The 17,719-nt window shown below is 40.8% G+C and overlaps 1 protein-coding gene across 1 annotated transcript in view; it reads left to right on the plus strand.

Moving 5' to 3' along the window:
• The window catches only part of Ttn (titin), a 270,592-nt gene that overhangs the window by 198,772 nt on the left and 54,101 nt on the right, over window positions 1–17,719 (plus strand). Inside the window, exons 120-143 of the mRNA XM_035446340.1 lie at window positions 421–571; window positions 662–943; window positions 2,331–2,633; window positions 3,218–3,520; window positions 3,619–3,900; window positions 4,007–4,306; window positions 4,398–4,700; window positions 4,790–5,098; window positions 5,209–5,490; window positions 5,579–5,878; window positions 5,962–6,255; window positions 6,347–9,313; window positions 10,581–10,901; window positions 10,996–11,280; window positions 11,380–11,679; window positions 11,972–12,274; window positions 13,012–13,287; window positions 13,393–13,692; window positions 13,889–14,191; window positions 14,452–14,751; window positions 15,627–15,914; window positions 16,334–16,630; window positions 16,719–17,021; window positions 17,118–17,423. Of these exons, the coding sequence (XP_035302231.1) occupies window positions 421–571; window positions 662–943; window positions 2,331–2,633; window positions 3,218–3,520; window positions 3,619–3,900; window positions 4,007–4,306; window positions 4,398–4,700; window positions 4,790–5,098; window positions 5,209–5,490; window positions 5,579–5,878; window positions 5,962–6,255; window positions 6,347–9,313; window positions 10,581–10,901; window positions 10,996–11,280; window positions 11,380–11,679; window positions 11,972–12,274; window positions 13,012–13,287; window positions 13,393–13,692; window positions 13,889–14,191; window positions 14,452–14,751; window positions 15,627–15,914; window positions 16,334–16,630; window positions 16,719–17,021; window positions 17,118–17,423 (9,658 nt within the window). The remainder of the gene's footprint in view (window positions 1–420; window positions 572–661; window positions 944–2,330; window positions 2,634–3,217; window positions 3,521–3,618; window positions 3,901–4,006; window positions 4,307–4,397; window positions 4,701–4,789; window positions 5,099–5,208; window positions 5,491–5,578; window positions 5,879–5,961; window positions 6,256–6,346; window positions 9,314–10,580; window positions 10,902–10,995; window positions 11,281–11,379; window positions 11,680–11,971; window positions 12,275–13,011; window positions 13,288–13,392; window positions 13,693–13,888; window positions 14,192–14,451; window positions 14,752–15,626; window positions 15,915–16,333; window positions 16,631–16,718; window positions 17,022–17,117; window positions 17,424–17,719) is intronic.

Consider the following 17,719-nt stretch of genomic DNA (forward strand, 5'->3'; position numbering starts at 1 on the left):
GAAATGGTAAATATTTAAGGAGATGGAAATGTTTATTGCCAGTTGTTTATACATAATGAGTTATTACAGTGTGAGTAGATACAGTGTGAGTAGATGGAACAATTAAAAATAAAAATTGACTTGACAAGTTATTCACATATCTTTTGGTTATGAATTCTGGAAAGATGAAACAAATGAACAGTATAGTTTTTACTATCATTTACCACTGATTGCTAAACACAATTTGTAGCAAGTCATTCATCCATTGTTTATAATATTTGATCCCTAAAACCTCCTGAGAAGAGTAGGTAGGTAGTGGTTATACTTGAGAAAGTTATTAAAGCACAAATATTATGTATTAGATACAGTATACATATTTATTAGATACAGTATACATATTATATTATACTGCAATTACAAAATGTTTGTTGTTTCCCCCAGGGTAAAGATAAAGAAGTGAGAGGGACAAAACTCGTTGTGACTGGATTAAAAGAAGGAGCATTCTACAAATTCCGAGTAAGAGCAGTCAACATTGCTGGCATTGGAGAACCTGGAGAAGTCACAGATATTATTGAAATGAAGGACAGAATTGGTAATTACTACTACTTCTGCTAGTCTATCAATGTTTATGCTATATAGTGAAAGATGAAAGTCACATTTGCCATTTTCAATTGTTTCCCAGTGTCACCTGACCTTCAGCTAGATGCCAGTGTCAGAGACAGAATAGTGGTCCATGCTGGAGGGGTGATCCGAATCATAGCCTATGTATCTGGGAAGCCACCTCCAACTGTCACCTGGAGCATGAATGAAAGAGCCTTACCTCAAGAAGCCACCATTGAGACCACAGCCATTAGTTCTTCCATGGTCATCAAAAACTGCCAGAGAAGCCATCAAGGTGTATACTCTCTTCTTGCCAAAAATGAAGGTGGAGAAAGAAAGAAGACAATTATTGTGGATGTATTAGGTAAATAATTTCTATTTGTCTATGCAACATTTTATTTTACTTTTTTTCAAGACAGGGTTCTCATTATGTAATTCTGGATGACCTGGAACTCACTATGTAGACCAGGCTGGCCTCAAATTCACAGAGATCCATCTGCCTCTGGATCCTGAGTGCTAGAATTAAAGGCATGTGCCATCATATCCAGAAATGCAACTTTTTTAAAATCAGCATTTTAATTACATCTGCAACAATGCTATGTTGTTATAATGTTTTGGAAAATAAGAAAAATAATTCATAATCACTGTCCATGTTAGAATTTTCAAAACGTCCCTTTTTGCATTTTTTAATCCTATATGTATTCCACATTGTTGTACTCCTGCTACACATGAAGGTCTATTTTGTTTTCATTTTTTTAGTGTTTATGGTGTTTTGCCTGCATATATATATGTGTGCCATTTGTATGAAGTATGTGAGGAGGCCAGAAGAGGGTGCCAGATACCCTAGAACTAGAATGCCAAATGGTTGTTAGTCATTGGGGACCAATCAAAGTCCTCTACAAGGGCTTCAAATGCTCTTAACCACTTAGCCACATTTCCATTCCCCTACATGAGATTTTATATGCTACAGTTTTTAACAAGACGTGCCACCTTAAGAACCTCCTGTGTAATTACGTGGTCTCTATGAAAGCACCTTTCCTGAAAATGCTCATGAATGTTTAAAGTTTCACCACAATAACCATTCATATCATGAGACTCTACCCTTACTAATGATTGTAACAATGAGAAAACCTTTATTGGGGATTCTGTATTTCCAGAGAATCGGTATATGTGATTATCAGTATTGCATTGTTAGTCACTGAAGATAGAGTTCAACTCTGCCAGCTTCTTCTGTGTCTGCTTTAATCCCTTTTATTTGCTCAGAAAATGATACTATCCCATTCAGTACTCATAATTCAGTAGAGCCACACTCCAAACAGCTATATCATATCAATATAATAGTAGTCAGTCCCCTATTATTGTAAGTAATAAAAGATGGTCAAAAGTATTTCATACATCAATAACCCACAAGCCCTTAGGTTTCAACTTTCTAAGCACTTTTACTCATCAACAAATACTACTTTGATTGGATAACTGGTATGTTTCCATAGTAAAATCTCAACTTCTAAAATCAGGGCTTTCTACACCCATCAACTAACTGGTCATGCAGAAAAAAAAAAAAATCTCCCTGTTTTCCATTTTTAAAAGGCACAAAAAAAAAAAAAAAACACCACACTATCTACTCTAGTTTTTCATCTCCTCCTCCCTGTCTCACAAATTTTGTTTCTTTTTTTTTTGAAAAAAAAAAAAAGGTAACATGTTGATTGAACATAGGAGACAAATGGCTTAAAATCTTTTCCTCTTGTCCCCAGATGTTCCAGGACCTGTTGGAGTACCATTCCTCTCTGACAACCTAACCAATGACTCCTGCAAACTTACATGGTTCTCTCCAGAAGACGATGGAGGCTCTCCAATCACCAACTATGTCATTCAGAAGCGGGAAGCTGACCGCAAAGCTTGGACCCCTGTGACATACACAGTCACTCGACAAAATGCTACCGTACAGGGTCTTATTCAAGGAAAATCCTACTTTTTCCGAATTGCAGCTGAAAATAGTATTGGCATGGGCCCATTTGTTGAGACACCAAATGCACTTGTCATTAGAGATCCAATAAGTAAGTACAAGTGAAAACTAGTTCATGGTTAACCACTTGCTATCCATTTAATACTACCTTATGGTGTGCATGAGTGTGTGCTTGAGTGTGTATGTGTGTGCACATGTGTGTGCATGTGTGTGTGTGCCTTACATGTTATTCACTTGCCAAGCATTAAGACAGCTGTTAAATATCTAATGTCATTGTATCATTGTTTCTGTGACTGAAAGAAATGACAGGGATATGTATGAGTCATCAAATTCCTTCCCTGTATTTATTATGTTGTCTTGTTTCTTTTTTCTTTTTGTAAGTTTTCCATTCAATGATACAAGTATAAACTGAGTCATTTTCCTAATTCTAAAACTGCTGACTCTTAAGACCTTTTGGTATTTAACCCAAATGAAGCTCTATTTCCTCATCTGTCAGTTGAGAACATTGGTTTCCTTAGAATCTTTTCTCACTCTAATAGTTCTACGGTGAGAACAGTTTAAAGATTCATTGAAGCCAGTGGTTTGCTTTTTAAAAACAATCCTCAGGAAAGGGTACTTATGCTGCTTTTCTGTATTCTCACTGTGACACTCTTTTCCTTGTTGTAATATTTACAGCTGTACCAGAGAGACCTGAAGACCTAGAAGTCAAAGAAGTCACTAAAAATACTGTGTCTTTGACTTGGAATCCTCCCAAGTACGACGGTGGATCAGAAATTATTAACTATGTCCTAGAAAGCCGCCTCATTGGCACTGAGAAGTTCCACAAGGTGACAAATGACAATCTGCTTAGCAGAAAATACACTGTCAAAGGCTTAAAAGAAGGGGATACCTATGAGTACCGTGTCAGTGCCGTCAATATTGTTGGACAAGGCAAGCCGTCATTTTGCACCAAGCCAATCACTTGCAAAGATGAGCTGGGTATGTGTCTGTTACAGTTTATACTTTGAAAACATCTACATCTATGGCCTTATCATAGGATAGCAAAAATGACTCCTGTCTATAATTCTACATTGTAGCTCCCCCAACACTTGACCTCGACTTCAGAGATAAGCTTACAGTTCGAGTTGGTGAAGCTTTTGCCCTCACTGGCCGTTACTCAGGCAAACCAAAGCCAAAGGTTGATTGGTTCAAAGATGAAGCTGATGTGCTAGAAGATGACCGCACTCACATAAAGACTACTCCCACAACACTTGCTCTGGAGAAGACCAAGTCCAAACGCTCAGACTCTGGAAAATACTGTGTAGTTGTGGAGAACAGTACAGGCTCCAGGAAAGGTTTCTGTCAAGTCAATGTTGTTGGTAAGTTTTATTTATCTTATCAAGAATAATAGACCCCTTTTCCTTTTAGAAGCAGAAGTGATGATAATGTTTTGTGCTATAATAATTTTCTTTCTTTTTTCTACAGACCGTCCTGGACCACCAGTAGGACCTGTCATTTTTGATGAGGTCACCAAAGAATACATGGTTATTTCTTGGAAGCCACCTCTAGATGATGGAGGAAGTGAAATTACCAATTATATTATTGAGAAGAAGGAACTGGGTAAAGACATTTGGATGCCTGTGACATCTGCCAGTGCTAAAACAACGTGCAAAGTCCCGAAACTGCTTGAAGGAAAAGATTATATCTTCCGGATTCATGCTGAAAATCTGTATGGAATAAGTGACCCTCTGGTGTCTGATTCAATGAAAGCCAAAGATCGTTTCAGTATGTAATATGGTGCGGGGAGGACCCAAGGCTTGACAGAGTTAATAGGGAGGTTTAAACTTTTAACACATTTTGCTAACATCTGTTACAGGAGTTCCTGATGCACCTGAGCAGCCAATTGTCACAGAGGTCACCAAAGACTCTGCGTTAGTAACCTGGAACAAGCCAAATGATGGAGGAAAGCCTATCACAAACTACATCCTGGAAAAGAGGGAAACTATGTCTAAACGATGGGCTAGAGTTACCAAAGAACCTATCCATCCATACACTAAGTTTAGGGTTCCTGATCTTCTAGAAGGATGCCAGTATGAATTCCGGGTTTCTGCAGAAAATGAAATTGGTATTGGAGATCCAAGTCCACCATCCAAACCAGTCTTTGCTAGAGATCCAATTGGTACAGTATTAAAACGATCATTCAGTTTTCATATTATCCAACCTTTCTCAGCTGTATTTTAACTTCTTTTAATTTTTTTTATTGTATAGCTAAACCAAGCCCACCTATTAATCCTGAAGCAATAGACACAACTTGTAATTCAGTTGATCTAACTTGGCAGCCACCACGTCATGATGGTGGGAGCAAGATACTGGGATACATTGTGGAGTACCAGAAAGTTGGAGATGAAGAATGGAGACGAGCCAATCACACTCCTGAGTCATGCCCTGAAACTAAATATAAAGTCACTGGTCTCAGGGATGGTCAGACCTATAAGTTCCGTGTGCTGGCAGTCAATGAGGCTGGGGAATCAGACCCAGCCCACGTTCCCGAACCAGTTTTAGTAAAAGACCGACTTGGTGAGTGAGATGTTGTGTTCTGCAATTGTGAAAAAATAGGTACCTGTTGTACATGCTCTATTATAGTATGCACTAATGAATCCAACCTGAAGGCATTTTCTTTATTTTAGAACCTCCTGAGCTAATCCTTGATGCCAACATGGCAAGAGAACAACACATTAAGGTTGGTGATACCCTAAGACTTAGTGCCATCATCAAAGGAGTGCCATTCCCTAAAGTAACCTGGAAAAAAGGAGACAGAGAGGCTCCAACAAAAGCACAAATTGATGTTACTCCGGTTGGAAGCAAGCTTGAAATTCGTAATGCTGCCCATGAAGATGGTGGAATTTATTCCCTAACTGTGGAGAATCCAGCTGGTTCAAAAACTGTCTCAGTAAAAGTACTGGTCTTAGGTATGCATTTTAATATTCATGCCATTTAAAAAAAAACTCAAATACATATTTTTTTCTTGTCTCTTATCTGTTATTTAATACTTTTCAGATAAACCTGGGCCACCTAGAGATCTGGAAGTCAGTGAAATTAGGAAAGATTCTTGTTACCTTACATGGAAGGAACCATTGGATGATGGTGGGTCTGTTGTAACCAACTATGTGGTTGAGAGGAAAGATGTTGCCACTGCGCAGTGGTCCCCTCTTTCAACCACATCAAAGAAGAAGAGCCATATGGCTAAACATCTGAATGAAGGCAATCAGTACCTCTTCCGAGTAGCTGCTGAGAACCAATATGGACGTGGTCCTTTTGTTGAAACACCTAAGCCCATCAAGGCTCTGGATCCTCTCCGTGAGTTACTCCCTCTGAATATAGAATTATTGTCTGACTAGATTTGGGATTACTGCTTATTCATCCTAACTTTTCTTTCAAAGATCCCCCAGGGCCACCTAAGGACCTACACCATGTAGATGTCGACAAGACTGAGGTCTCTCTTGTTTGGAATAAACCAGATCGTGATGGTGGCTCTCCAATCACTGGATATTTGGTGGAATATCAAGAAGAAGGTGCCCAAGACTGGATCAAGTTCAAGACTGTGAAAAACTTAGAGTGTGTTGTTACAGGCTTACAACAAGGAAAGACCTATAGATTCCGAGTAAAAGCTGAAAATATCATAGGTCTTGGTCTCCCTGATACAACTATCCCAATAGAGTGCCAAGAGAAACTAGGTGATTTTGGATGGCATTATTATTTTATTTCTTCTTTAAATTATTCATACTGTGAAAATTCAAAACTAATGACCTCTTGCTTGCTTTCTAGTGCCTCCATCTGTGGAATTAGATGTCAAATTAATTGAAGGGCTCGTTGTAAAGGCTGGTACCACAGTAAGATTCCCTGCCATCATAAGAGGTGTGCCTATTCCTACTGCAAAGTGGACAACTGATGGGATTGAGATTCAAACGGATGACCACTACACAGTTGAGACTGACAGCTTCTCATCAGTGCTGACCATTAAGAACTGCTTAAGGAAGGACACTGGGGAATATCAGCTCACAGTTTCCAATGCTGCTGGTACCAAAACAGTAGCTGTCCATCTTACTGTTCTTGATGTTCCTGGTCCACCAACAGGTCCTATTAATATTCTGGATGTCACCCCTGAATACATGACTATTTCATGGCAACCACCTAAGGATGATGGAGGAAGCCCAGTGATAAATTACATTGTTGAGAAACAAGATACAAGGAAAGGCACATGGGGTGTTGTCTCTGCAGGAAGCAGTAAGCTGAAGCTGAAGGTTCCACATCTCCAAAAAGGCTGTGAATACATCTTCAGAGTCAAAGCAGAGAACAAGATGGGTGTCGGTCCTCCCCTGGACTCCATACCTACTGTTGCGAAACACAAGTTCAATCCTCCATCTCCTCCTGGTAAACCTGTGGTAACTGACATTACTGAGAATGCTGCAACAGTGTCTTGGACCCTGCCAAAATCTGATGGTGGCAGCCCAATAACTGGCTATTATGTAGAACGCCGAGAAATAACTGGCAAATGGGTGAGGGTCAACAAAACACCTATCGCTGACCTGAAGTTCAGGGTGACTGGACTCTATGAGGGAAATACATACGAGTTTAGAGTTTTTGCTGAAAATCTCGCTGGACTAAGCAATCCATCCCCAAGTTCTGACCCAATAAAAGCTTGCCGGCCTATCAAACCACCAGGACCACCTATAAATCCTAAGCTAAAAGACAAGAGCAAAGAATCTGCAGACTTAGTGTGGACAAAGCCCCTCAGTGATGGTGGCAGCCCCATTCTCGGCTATGTAGTAGAATGTCAGAAACCTGGCACAGCACAGTGGGATAGGATTAATAAAGATGAACTCATCAGGCAGTGTGCCTTCAGGGTACCTGGACTGATTGAAGGAAATGAGTACAGATTCCGCATAAAGGCGGCTAATATCGTGGGTGAGGGAGAGCCAAGAGAACTAGCAGAATCTGTGATTGCAAAAGACATCCTTCATCCTCCAGAAGTAGAACTTGACGTCACATGCCGTGACATCATCACCGTTCGGGTAGGTCAAACTATCCGAATTCTTGCTCGAGTCAAAGGCAGACCTGAGCCAGACATAACTTGGTCTAAGGAGGGCAAAGTACTGGTCAAAGACAAGCGGGTTGACCTAATTCATGATCTACCTCGTGTGGAGTTACAAATTAAAGAAGCTGTCAGAGCTGACCATGGCAAGTATATCATCTCTGCTAAGAACAGCAGTGGACATGCCCAAGGCTCAGCCATTGTTAACGTCCTTGACAGACCGGGGCCTTGCCAGAATCTGAAGGTTAGCAATGTAACCAAGGAAAACTGCACAATTTCATGGGAAAACCCGCTAGATAATGGTGGCTCAGAAATTACAAATTTCATAGTAGAATATCGTAAACCAAATCAGAAAGGCTGGTCAATTGTTGCCTCCGATGTCACCAAGAGACTGATCAAAGCCAACTTGTTAGCCAACAATGAATACTATTTCCGTGTTTGTGCAGAGAATAAAGTAGGTGTTGGGCCAACCATTGAAACAAAAACTCCAATTCTGGCCATCAACCCCATTGACAGGCCAGGTGAGCCTGAAAACCTTCATATTGCAGATAAAGGAAAGACATTTGTCTATCTGAAGTGGCGACGGCCTGATTATGACGGTGGCAGCCCAAATCTATCATACCATGTTGAGAGGAGGCTGAAGGGTTCGACTGACTGGGAAAGAGTACACAAAGGAAGTATTAAGGAAACTCATTACATGGTTGACAAGTGTGTTGAAAACCAGATTTATGAGTTCAGAGTACAAACCAAGAATGAAGGCGGAGAAAGTGATTGGGTAAGGACAGAGGAAGTTGTTGTGAAGGAAGACTTACAGAAGCCAGTACTTGATCTAAAATTAAGTGGGGTTCTAACTGTCAAAGCAGGGGACACCATTAGACTCGAGGCAGGTGTGAGAGGCAAACCATTCCCAGAAGTTTCCTGGACCAAAGACAAAGATGCTACAGATCTTACAAGATCACCAAGAGTCAAGATTGATACCAGTGCTGAGTCATCAAAATTCTCTCTTACCAAAGCAAAGCGAAGTGATGGTGGTAAATATGTAGTCACAGCAACCAATCCAGCTGGCAGTTTTGTGGCCTATGCTACTGTCAATGTTTTAGATAAGCCTGGTCCTGTAAGAAACCTGAAAATCACTGATGTGTCCAGTGATAGGTGTACTATCCACTGGGATCCACCAGAAGATGATGGTGGCTGTGAAATTCAAAATTATATTCTAGAAAAATGTGAGAGCAAGAGAATGGTATGGTCTACCTATTCTGCTAATGTCTTGACACCCAATGCTACAGTGACTCGTCTCATAGAAGGGAATGAATATATTTTCAGAGTCCGTGCAGAAAACAAAATAGGCACAGGACCTCCGACAGAAAGTAAGCCAGTCATAGCAAAAACCAAGTATGACAGACCTGGTCGCCCTGATCCTCCAGAAGTCACTAAAGTAAGCAAAGAAGAGATGACTGTGGTTTGGAATGCCCCTGAATATGATGGTGGGAAGTCCATCACAGGATACTATTTGGAGAGAAAAGAAAAACATGCAGTCCGCTGGGTCCCTGTTAACAAGAGTGCCATCCCTGAGAGACGCATGAAAGTGCAGAATCTCCTCCCAGGACATGAGTATCAGTTCCGTGTCAAGGCAGAAAATGAAGTTGGCATTGGAGAACCTAGCTTACCATCAAGACCAGTGGTAGCAAAAGATCCAATAGGTAAGGTGCTCCTCCTTTTTCTGATATTAAGCCAATTCTTAAAGTTTTTGTGTACAAGTGTCTGACAAACAAGTCACTCCATATTTTTAAAATAGCATTTTAACTAATATTTCTCCAAATAGACCTTGTATCATATCACCAAAAAATATGCACTGGTAGATTCTAACTTTTAGAAAGGAAAATAAAGAAGTCTTGGGAATTAAAAAGTTAAAATGACCTTGTTTGGATTGAAAATTAACTATAAAAATACACATCAAAATATCATGAGGCTGGGGAGATGGCTTAGTGGGTAAAGTACCTGCCACATAAGCCTGAGTTCAAATCACCAGCACTCACATACAAAGCCAGGCATGACAGCACACATCTATAACTGTCCCGACCTGCAGGACATCAACCTGGGGCAAGAGAGTCAGGGATAGGGAATGGGGACAAGAGACGCAGAAAGAACGACCACAAGATAGGATTCTGATCAAGTGGCAAACTTTACTTTTCTCAGGCTAGCTTATATAGTTAGGATAAGGGGAGGGACAGAAGGGTTGTTTGTGCACCAGGTGTTGGTATAGGCAGGATATTAGGAAGCCACAAAGAGGATGTTTGGCAGGGTAAAGAGTTCATGAGTGCCGGGCGTTGGTGGCGCACGCCTTTAATCCCAGCACACGGGAGGCAGAGGCAGGCAGAGGCAAACTCACAAACTCTGTGAGTTTGAGGCCAGCCTGGTCTCCAGAGCAAGTGCCAGGATAGGCTCCAAAGCTACACAGAGAAACCCTGTCTCGAAAAACCAAAAAAAAAAAAAAAAAAAAAATAGTTCATGAGTAAGAGGTCCAGGAAGGGTTGCTTAGGTGACTGAGCCTGTGGGTGGAGGACTGGGTCAGGTTGTTTCTTTTCTTGAGCTGAGGTTCTAAGGAGCTGCTATAAAGGTTAATTATGTGGCCTGCCAAGCATGGCCTAGGATCTCATGCCAAGCCCTGAGATTTGGCTCCCAACATATAACCCCAGGGCTAAGAGGGGGACATAGATAGGCAGATCCCTAGAGTTCACTGGCCAACCAGTCTAGTCAAATTGGTAAGCAATAGTTTCAGTGAGAGGCCCTGTATCAATCAATAAGGTGGAGAACAATAGAGAAAGTTGACATCTGGCCTAAACATTCATGAACTCGTATGTACACACACTCAAACTTGAGCACACATATATAGGAAACACAGAGAAAAGAGTAGATTCATTAGTGATAATTAATTGTGTATATATTTCTTATATAATTTATTTTCAGAACCTCCTGGTCCACCAACCAATTTCAAAGTTGTTGATACAACCAAAAATTCCATAACTCTCGCATGGGGAAAACCAGTCTATGATGGAGGTGCACCAATAATTGGATATGTTGTAGAAATGAGACCTAAAATAGCAGATGCCTCACCTGATGAGGGCTGGAAAAGGTGCAATGCTGCTGCTCAACTTGTCCGCATGGAATTCACAGTTACAAGTTTGGATGAAAACCAGGAGTATGAGTTCAGGGTGTGTGCCCAAAATCAAGTTGGCATTGGGCGCCCTGCTGAACTAAAAGAAGCCATCAAGCCTAAAGAAATCCTAGGTAATATTTTAGTGGTGGATACCCATCCATATTCATTCTCATGGGGCTCCCTCATGTCTGAAGAGTCAACTAATGTCTTTGATGTCATCTGCAGAGCCTCCAGAGATCGACTTGGATGCCAGCATGAGGAAATTGGTCGTAGTGAGGGCAGGCTGCCCTATTCGACTATTTGCAATAGTGAGAGGACGACCAGCCCCCAAAGTCACCTGGCGCAAAGTGGGTATTGATAACGTGGTCAGAAAAGGACAAGTCGATCTAGTTGACACCATGGCCTTCCTTGTCATTCCTAATTCTACCCGTGATGACTCAGGAAAATATTCCTTGACCCTTGTGAACCCAGCAGGAGAAAAGGCTGTTTTTGTGAATGTGAAAGTACTAGGTGCGTTATCCAAAAGCTTATGTTTTTCCTGCTCCAAAAACAAATGAGTTAATGAGAATGATGGTGGGACATGCATTCTGAGTATGTGTCTCTTTACAGATACTCCTGGACCTGTGTCTGATTTAAAAGTTTCGGATGTCACTAAGACATCATGCCACGTTTCCTGGGCCCCTCCTGAAAATGATGGGGGAAGCCAAGTGACACATTACATTGTGGAGAAACGTGAGGCAGAAAGAAAAACATGGTCAACAGTTACACCTGAAGTGAAGAAGACAAGCTTCAACGTAACCAATCTTGTTCCTGGGAATGAATATTTCTTCCGAGTAACCGCTGTCAATGAATATGGTCCTGGGGTCCCAACAGATATCCCCAAGCCTGTGCTTGCATCAGATCCTCTCAGTAAGAAATCTCCTTTCTTTCTCCTTTTGACTCTAGTCCTCTAGTTTATCAAGATTAAGAGATCAATACAATTATAATACACTGAAAGGGACTCAAAACCCTAATGTTGCAGTAAATATCTAACTCTCTTGGATAAAACTTGTGTTAGTTGCTTCATGTTATACTATATTTTCAAGATGTTGAACTACGTATCTCATATAATTTGGTACAAAAGTCATACTGAAACTCTTACATACATTAACAAAGGGGATTATAAAGGTACCTAATTTTCTAAATTATATTCTTTTTCTAGGTGAGCCGGATCCTCCAAGAAAACTTGAAGTGACAGAAATGACAAAGAACAGTGCTACACTGGCCTGGTTACCTCCACTGCGTGATGGGGGTGCGAAAATTGATGGCTATATCATTAGTTACAGGGAGGAAGACCAGCCTGCAGATCGCTGGACAGAGTACTCGGTGGTCAAAGACCTCAGCCTTATTGTCACTGGCCTAAAGGAAGGAAAGAAATATAAGTTTAGAGTTGCAGCTAGAAATGCTGTTGGAGTCAGCCTGCCAAGAGAAGCTGAGGGTGTCTATGAAGCCAAAGAACAGCTGTGTAAGTTGTTTGTTTTCATTTTCTGTGTATGGACCTATTATCTGCATGAATATCTGTTCCTATATCTGGCTTTTCTGCAGAGTTTTGAAACTAAATAATTGAATTTATCTTTGTAAGCAGTCATTGCTTCCTTTATATCATGTGATTAAAAAGCTGGTTTTGGTAGACATTTCTCCTTGAGTTATTAAGTTCTGTACATGCAGAATAGGAAACTGTACCACCATTATGTAGGCTGTATCTGATATTTTCTATTACATTTAAGAATTTTTAGAAATATTGGTAGCTTGGTCCTCTTTGGGGACTCCAAACAGTGGCAACAGGGGCTATCTCCAATATTTTTACTAACTGTTGAGACCCTGCTTCCCATACTGGGTTGCCTTGCCCAGCCTTAATACATGGGGAGGTGCTTAGTCTTACTACAACTTGATATGCCATGTTTTGTTGATACTCATAGGAGACCAGCCCTTTCCTAAAAAGAAAAGGAGGAGGAGTGGATTGTGGGGTAGGAACAGAATAGGTATTGGGGGGGTCGGGGGACCTGGGAGGTGAGAAGGGAAGGGAAATGGCAACTGGTATGTAAACTAAATAAATAATTTTATTTTTAAAAAATTTCAATTACAAAAAAATTGGTTAGAAATTCAATCATTAATTTGAAACACCTAGTGGGCTCCAACCAACAATCTGAAAAACCCAGAAAAATTCCACACCTAAGAAATGGATTTTGTCTTTGCTTTCAGTGCCACCAAAGATCCTCATGCCTGAGCAAATCACTATTAAAGCTGGGAAGAAACTCCGAGTTGAAGCCCATGTGTATGGAAAGCCCAACCCACTCTGTAAATGGAAGAAAGGAGATGATGAAGTTGTTACATCCAGCCACCTGGCCATCCACAAAGCAGACAGTTCTTCCGTTCTGATCATAAAGGATGTCACTAGGAAAGACAGTGGTTACTATAGCCTCACAGCAGAGAATAGCTCTGGGACAGACACTCAGAAAATCAAAGTTACAGTCATGGGTAGGTTACACACGAGACAAGTGGCCATTAAATATGGAAATCAGAACATTTTTTTGTAACTATTAAATCTCCGTTCTTACATGTCTTTCCTCTTGGTTTATACAGATGCTCCTGGGCCCCCTCAACCTCCATTTGACATTTCTGATATAGATGCTGATGCTTGCTCCCTGTCTTGGCACATTCCTCTTGAGGATGGAGGCAGTAACATCACCAACTACATAGTAGAGAAATGTGATGTAAGCCGTGGGGATTGGGTCACAGCTCTAGCTTCAGTCACCAAGACTTCCTGCAGGGTTGGAAAGCTCATACCTGGCCAGGAGTATATCTTCCGTGTCCGTGCTGAAAACAGATTTGGCATTTCAGAGCCTCTTACATCTCCAAAGATGCTTGCTAAGTTCCCATTTGGTGAGTGTTTTTGTTGGAGGAGGTGATTTTTGTGGTGGTGGTGGTGGGCTCTGTGTGTGTGTGTGTGTGTTTGTGAGAGAGAGAGAGAGAGAGAGAGAGAGAGAGAGAGAGAGAGAGAGAGAGAGAGAGAGAGAGAGATTCTTTGAAGGGTATTAGTTTAAAACAGAAACTAACATTTCCCTATCTTCATCTCTAGATGTTCCTAGTGAGCCAAAAAATGCCCGAGTCACTAAAGTCAACAAAGACTGCATATTTGTTGCATGGGATAGACCAGACAGTGATGGAGGAAGCCCCATCACTGGCTACCTGATTGAACGCAAAGAAAGAAACAGTTTGCTCTGGGTGAAAGCTAATGACACTGTTGTCCGGTCAACTGAATATCCTTGTGCTGGCCTTGTAGAAGGTCTAGAATATTCATTCAGAATTTATGCTCTAAACAAAGCTGGATCCAGCCCACCTAGCAAACCAACAGAATATGTAACTGCAAGGATGCCAGTAGGTAAGTGACCATTGTTTAGAATTGTAGAGACACATTTAAACCTTGCTTCTGAAACTTAGCACTTCTATCCTGGAATAAACTCTAACTCTTACCATGAAATGGACTATATATAAATGTATAGCAAGCATTCAAAAGCAGATACCAGATAGATGGTTGACATGACATGAATGTTATCCTGTGGAACATCACAGGAGTGATGCTGTGAGGAGTTTCAACTTCTGCTAATAAGATCAACATTGGGACTATTTCTTTCTCTTTAGATCCCCCAGGGAAACCTGAAGTTGTTGATGTCACCAAGAACAGTGCATCCCTTATCTGGGCCCGTCCAAAGCACGATGGAGGCAGCAAAATTATTGGCTATTTTGTAGAAGCTTGCAAACTTCCTGGTGATAAGTGGGTTCGTTGCAATACCACACCTCACCAGATACCCCAGGAAGAGTACACAGCTACTGGGTTAGAAGAGAATGCTCAGTATCAATTCAGAGCGATTGCTAAGACTGCTGTGAACATTAGCCCGCCTTCTGAGCCTTCCGACCCAGTGACTATCCTTGCAGAAAATGGTAAGGTTCTGATGCATATTATAACACTTACAGGATACTCATGTCTCCTGACTTGAAAAAAATAAAGAAAAAAATTAAATGCGCACCTATGGGAGAGGGGAAAAGAAATGATAGGGGATTAACTTTGTATTCAGCACTAAAAATTATGCTTATGAAGAATCTTAATAAGCCAAACAAAAAAGGCAGGTTACACAGCTAAGGACTGTATGATTTTAATCATACATGTTCACAGAAAGATGACAAAGACATAATAACATGATAGTGCTGAAAACCTAGTGTTGGAATTATGGGGATTTACTTTTATCTATTTACAGTGTTGTCAAATTTCTATATTAAACTTATTTTGCTTTCATAATGAATATGTAGCATAAAAATCAGTGGCTGAGGGAAGAGAGATAAGAAGGAAAGAATGTCAAAAGTTTCAGTCTGACAGGAAAAATCAGTTTTGGTGACTCTGCATTGGTGCCAGAGTCAATAATGTATAAGAGGTCTCAAGATTACTAAAGGAGTAGACTGTAGGTGTTCTCATCTCACACAATAAAAATGCCGACTAAATAGGTGAGGTAACTGTTGTATGAGTTTCCTTGATTGAATCATTCCACAAATGCATATCTTTGCAAAAATGTTGTACTCATAAATGTCTATAATAATTATTAAATACAAATAAGGTTGTAAGACTAGGTGTGTAACTCAATGGCACAGCACTTGCCTAGCATTACAAAGACCTGGGTTCAATCCCAAGTATTAAATGTTAATAATTAGTAACAAGATAAAATCTATTCATGAAACAAGTATTAATTTATCACTATTACCAGCAGTAATTACACAATGCAGTTTTGCATACATTAAGACCTTTAATCTTTCTTTCTTTCCAGTTCCTCCCAGGATAGAACTCAGTGTTGATATGAAGTCTTTGCTTACCGTGAAAGCTGGGACTAATGTCTGCTTGGATGCTACTGTGTTTGGTAAACCAATGCCAACAGTTTCTTGGAAGAAAGATAGCACACCAATAAAACCAGCAGAAGGCATAAAGATGGCAATGAAGCGGAACTTGTGTACCTTGGAGCTATTCAGTGTGAACCGGAAGGACTCGGGAGACTATACCATAACTGCCGAAAATTCCAGTGGCTCCAAATCAGCCACCATTAAGCTTAAAGTACTAGGTAACTAAAGCATTTGATTACAATCCCATGCTTCACTTGGGCTGTAAATAAGTTTACAAGCTGTACATGTCAGTGAACTCCTGTAATCTCAGGCGGGAGGTTCAAGAGTTCAAGGTCATGCTCCCGTATTCAGGGAATGCTATGTCAGCTTTTTCTACAGATGCCCTATCTCAAGCACAACAACAAAGTTTTTCCTAAGAATAAAATTAATAGTATTACAGAATAGTGTTTTTTGATCTCTATAGAAGATTAGTGATCACATATTACAGCTACCTAAGATTATGAAAAGTGAGGTGACTTCCAGGCTCATACAAGAAGTTGATAACAATATAAGGAGTGTAAGCCCACTGTCTAGATCTCTTCTCAATATTCATTCCCCCTTTTAGTAAAATAGTTCATTTTTGTTCTCCATCCTTCAGATAAACCAGGTCCTCCAGCATCTGTTAAAATCAACAAGATGTATGCAGATCGTGCCATGCTGTCTTGGGAACCTCCTCTTGAGGACGGAGGCTCAGAAATCACCAACTACATCGTAGACAAGCGTGAAACAAGCAGGCCTAACTGGGCTCAGGTCTCTGCTACTGTGCCCATCACCAGTTGCACTGTAGAGAAACTTATAGAGGGTCATGAATACCAGTTCCGTATCTGTGCTGAAAACAAATACGGAGTGGGAGATCCCATCCTCACTGAGCCAGCAATTGCTAAAAACCCATATGGTAAGAGCACTGTCCAGCAGTTTGCTGTTTCCTTTTTAAATACTATCTTTTTGTTTAGGAAACTAACTTATCCATTCCATCATTACAGACCCACCTGGACGCTGTGACCCTCCTGTCATTAGCAATGTCACAAAAGATCACATGACAGTCAGCTGGAAAGCCCCTGCAGATGATGGTGGCTCACCCATCACTGGATACTTGGTTGAAAAGCGGGAAACTCAGGCAGTTAACTGGACTAAAGTCAACAGAAAACCTGTTATAGAAAGAACATTAAAAGCAACAGGTCTCCAGGAAGGGACTGAGTATGAATTCCGAGTTACTGCCATAAATAAAGCTGGACCTGGCAAACCCAGTGATGCATCCAAAGCAGTTTATGCTCAGGACCCACTGTGTAAGTGTGCTTGAGAGAGTCCTATGCTCCATATTCAGCATTAAACAGCCAGGAAGGAAGTCATCACTAAACCTTTCTGTTGTCATTTGTTCTCAGATCCTCCTGGTCCACCAGCTTTCCCAAAAGTATATGATACCACCCGTAGCTCTGTGAGTCTATCATGGGGCAAGCCAGCCTATGACGGAGGTAGCCCCATCATTGGTTATCTTGTGGAAGCAAAGCGAGCTGATTCAGATCACTGGGTGAGGTGCAATTTACCAGAGAAGCTACAAAAAACCCGCTTTGAGGTGACTGGCCTGATGGAAAACACAGAGTATCAGTTCCGAGTGTATGCTGTTAATAAGATTGGGTACAGTGACCCCAGTGACGTACCAGATAAACACTGCCCCAAGGACATCCTAAGTAAGTACTACCAACAGACATAGATGAGATTTTCTGCCTATCATATTCTAAGAGAGAGAATCAACTCTTATCTAGATACACCTACAAGTTCCAGAAGCACAGTACAGGTTGGGTAGGTGGCACTGCATGATTTTTTAGCAGGCCAAATGGAATGAAGGCGATAGGTGGTTTTCAAAAGAATAAGGAAATTTATTCTAAGAATAAAGAGGTCTTCTTGTTTTTTTTCTTTCTTTCTTTCTTTCTGTAAAGTCATGGCCTATTTATTATCCTTTTGCTGGTTATTCAATCATCCAAAC

The sequence above is a fragment of the Cricetulus griseus genome, chromosome 6 (assembly GCF_003668045.3).
Source record: "Cricetulus griseus strain 17A/GY chromosome 6, alternate assembly CriGri-PICRH-1.0, whole genome shotgun sequence".
Taxonomy (NCBI): domain Eukaryota; kingdom Metazoa; phylum Chordata; class Mammalia; order Rodentia; family Cricetidae; genus Cricetulus; species Cricetulus griseus.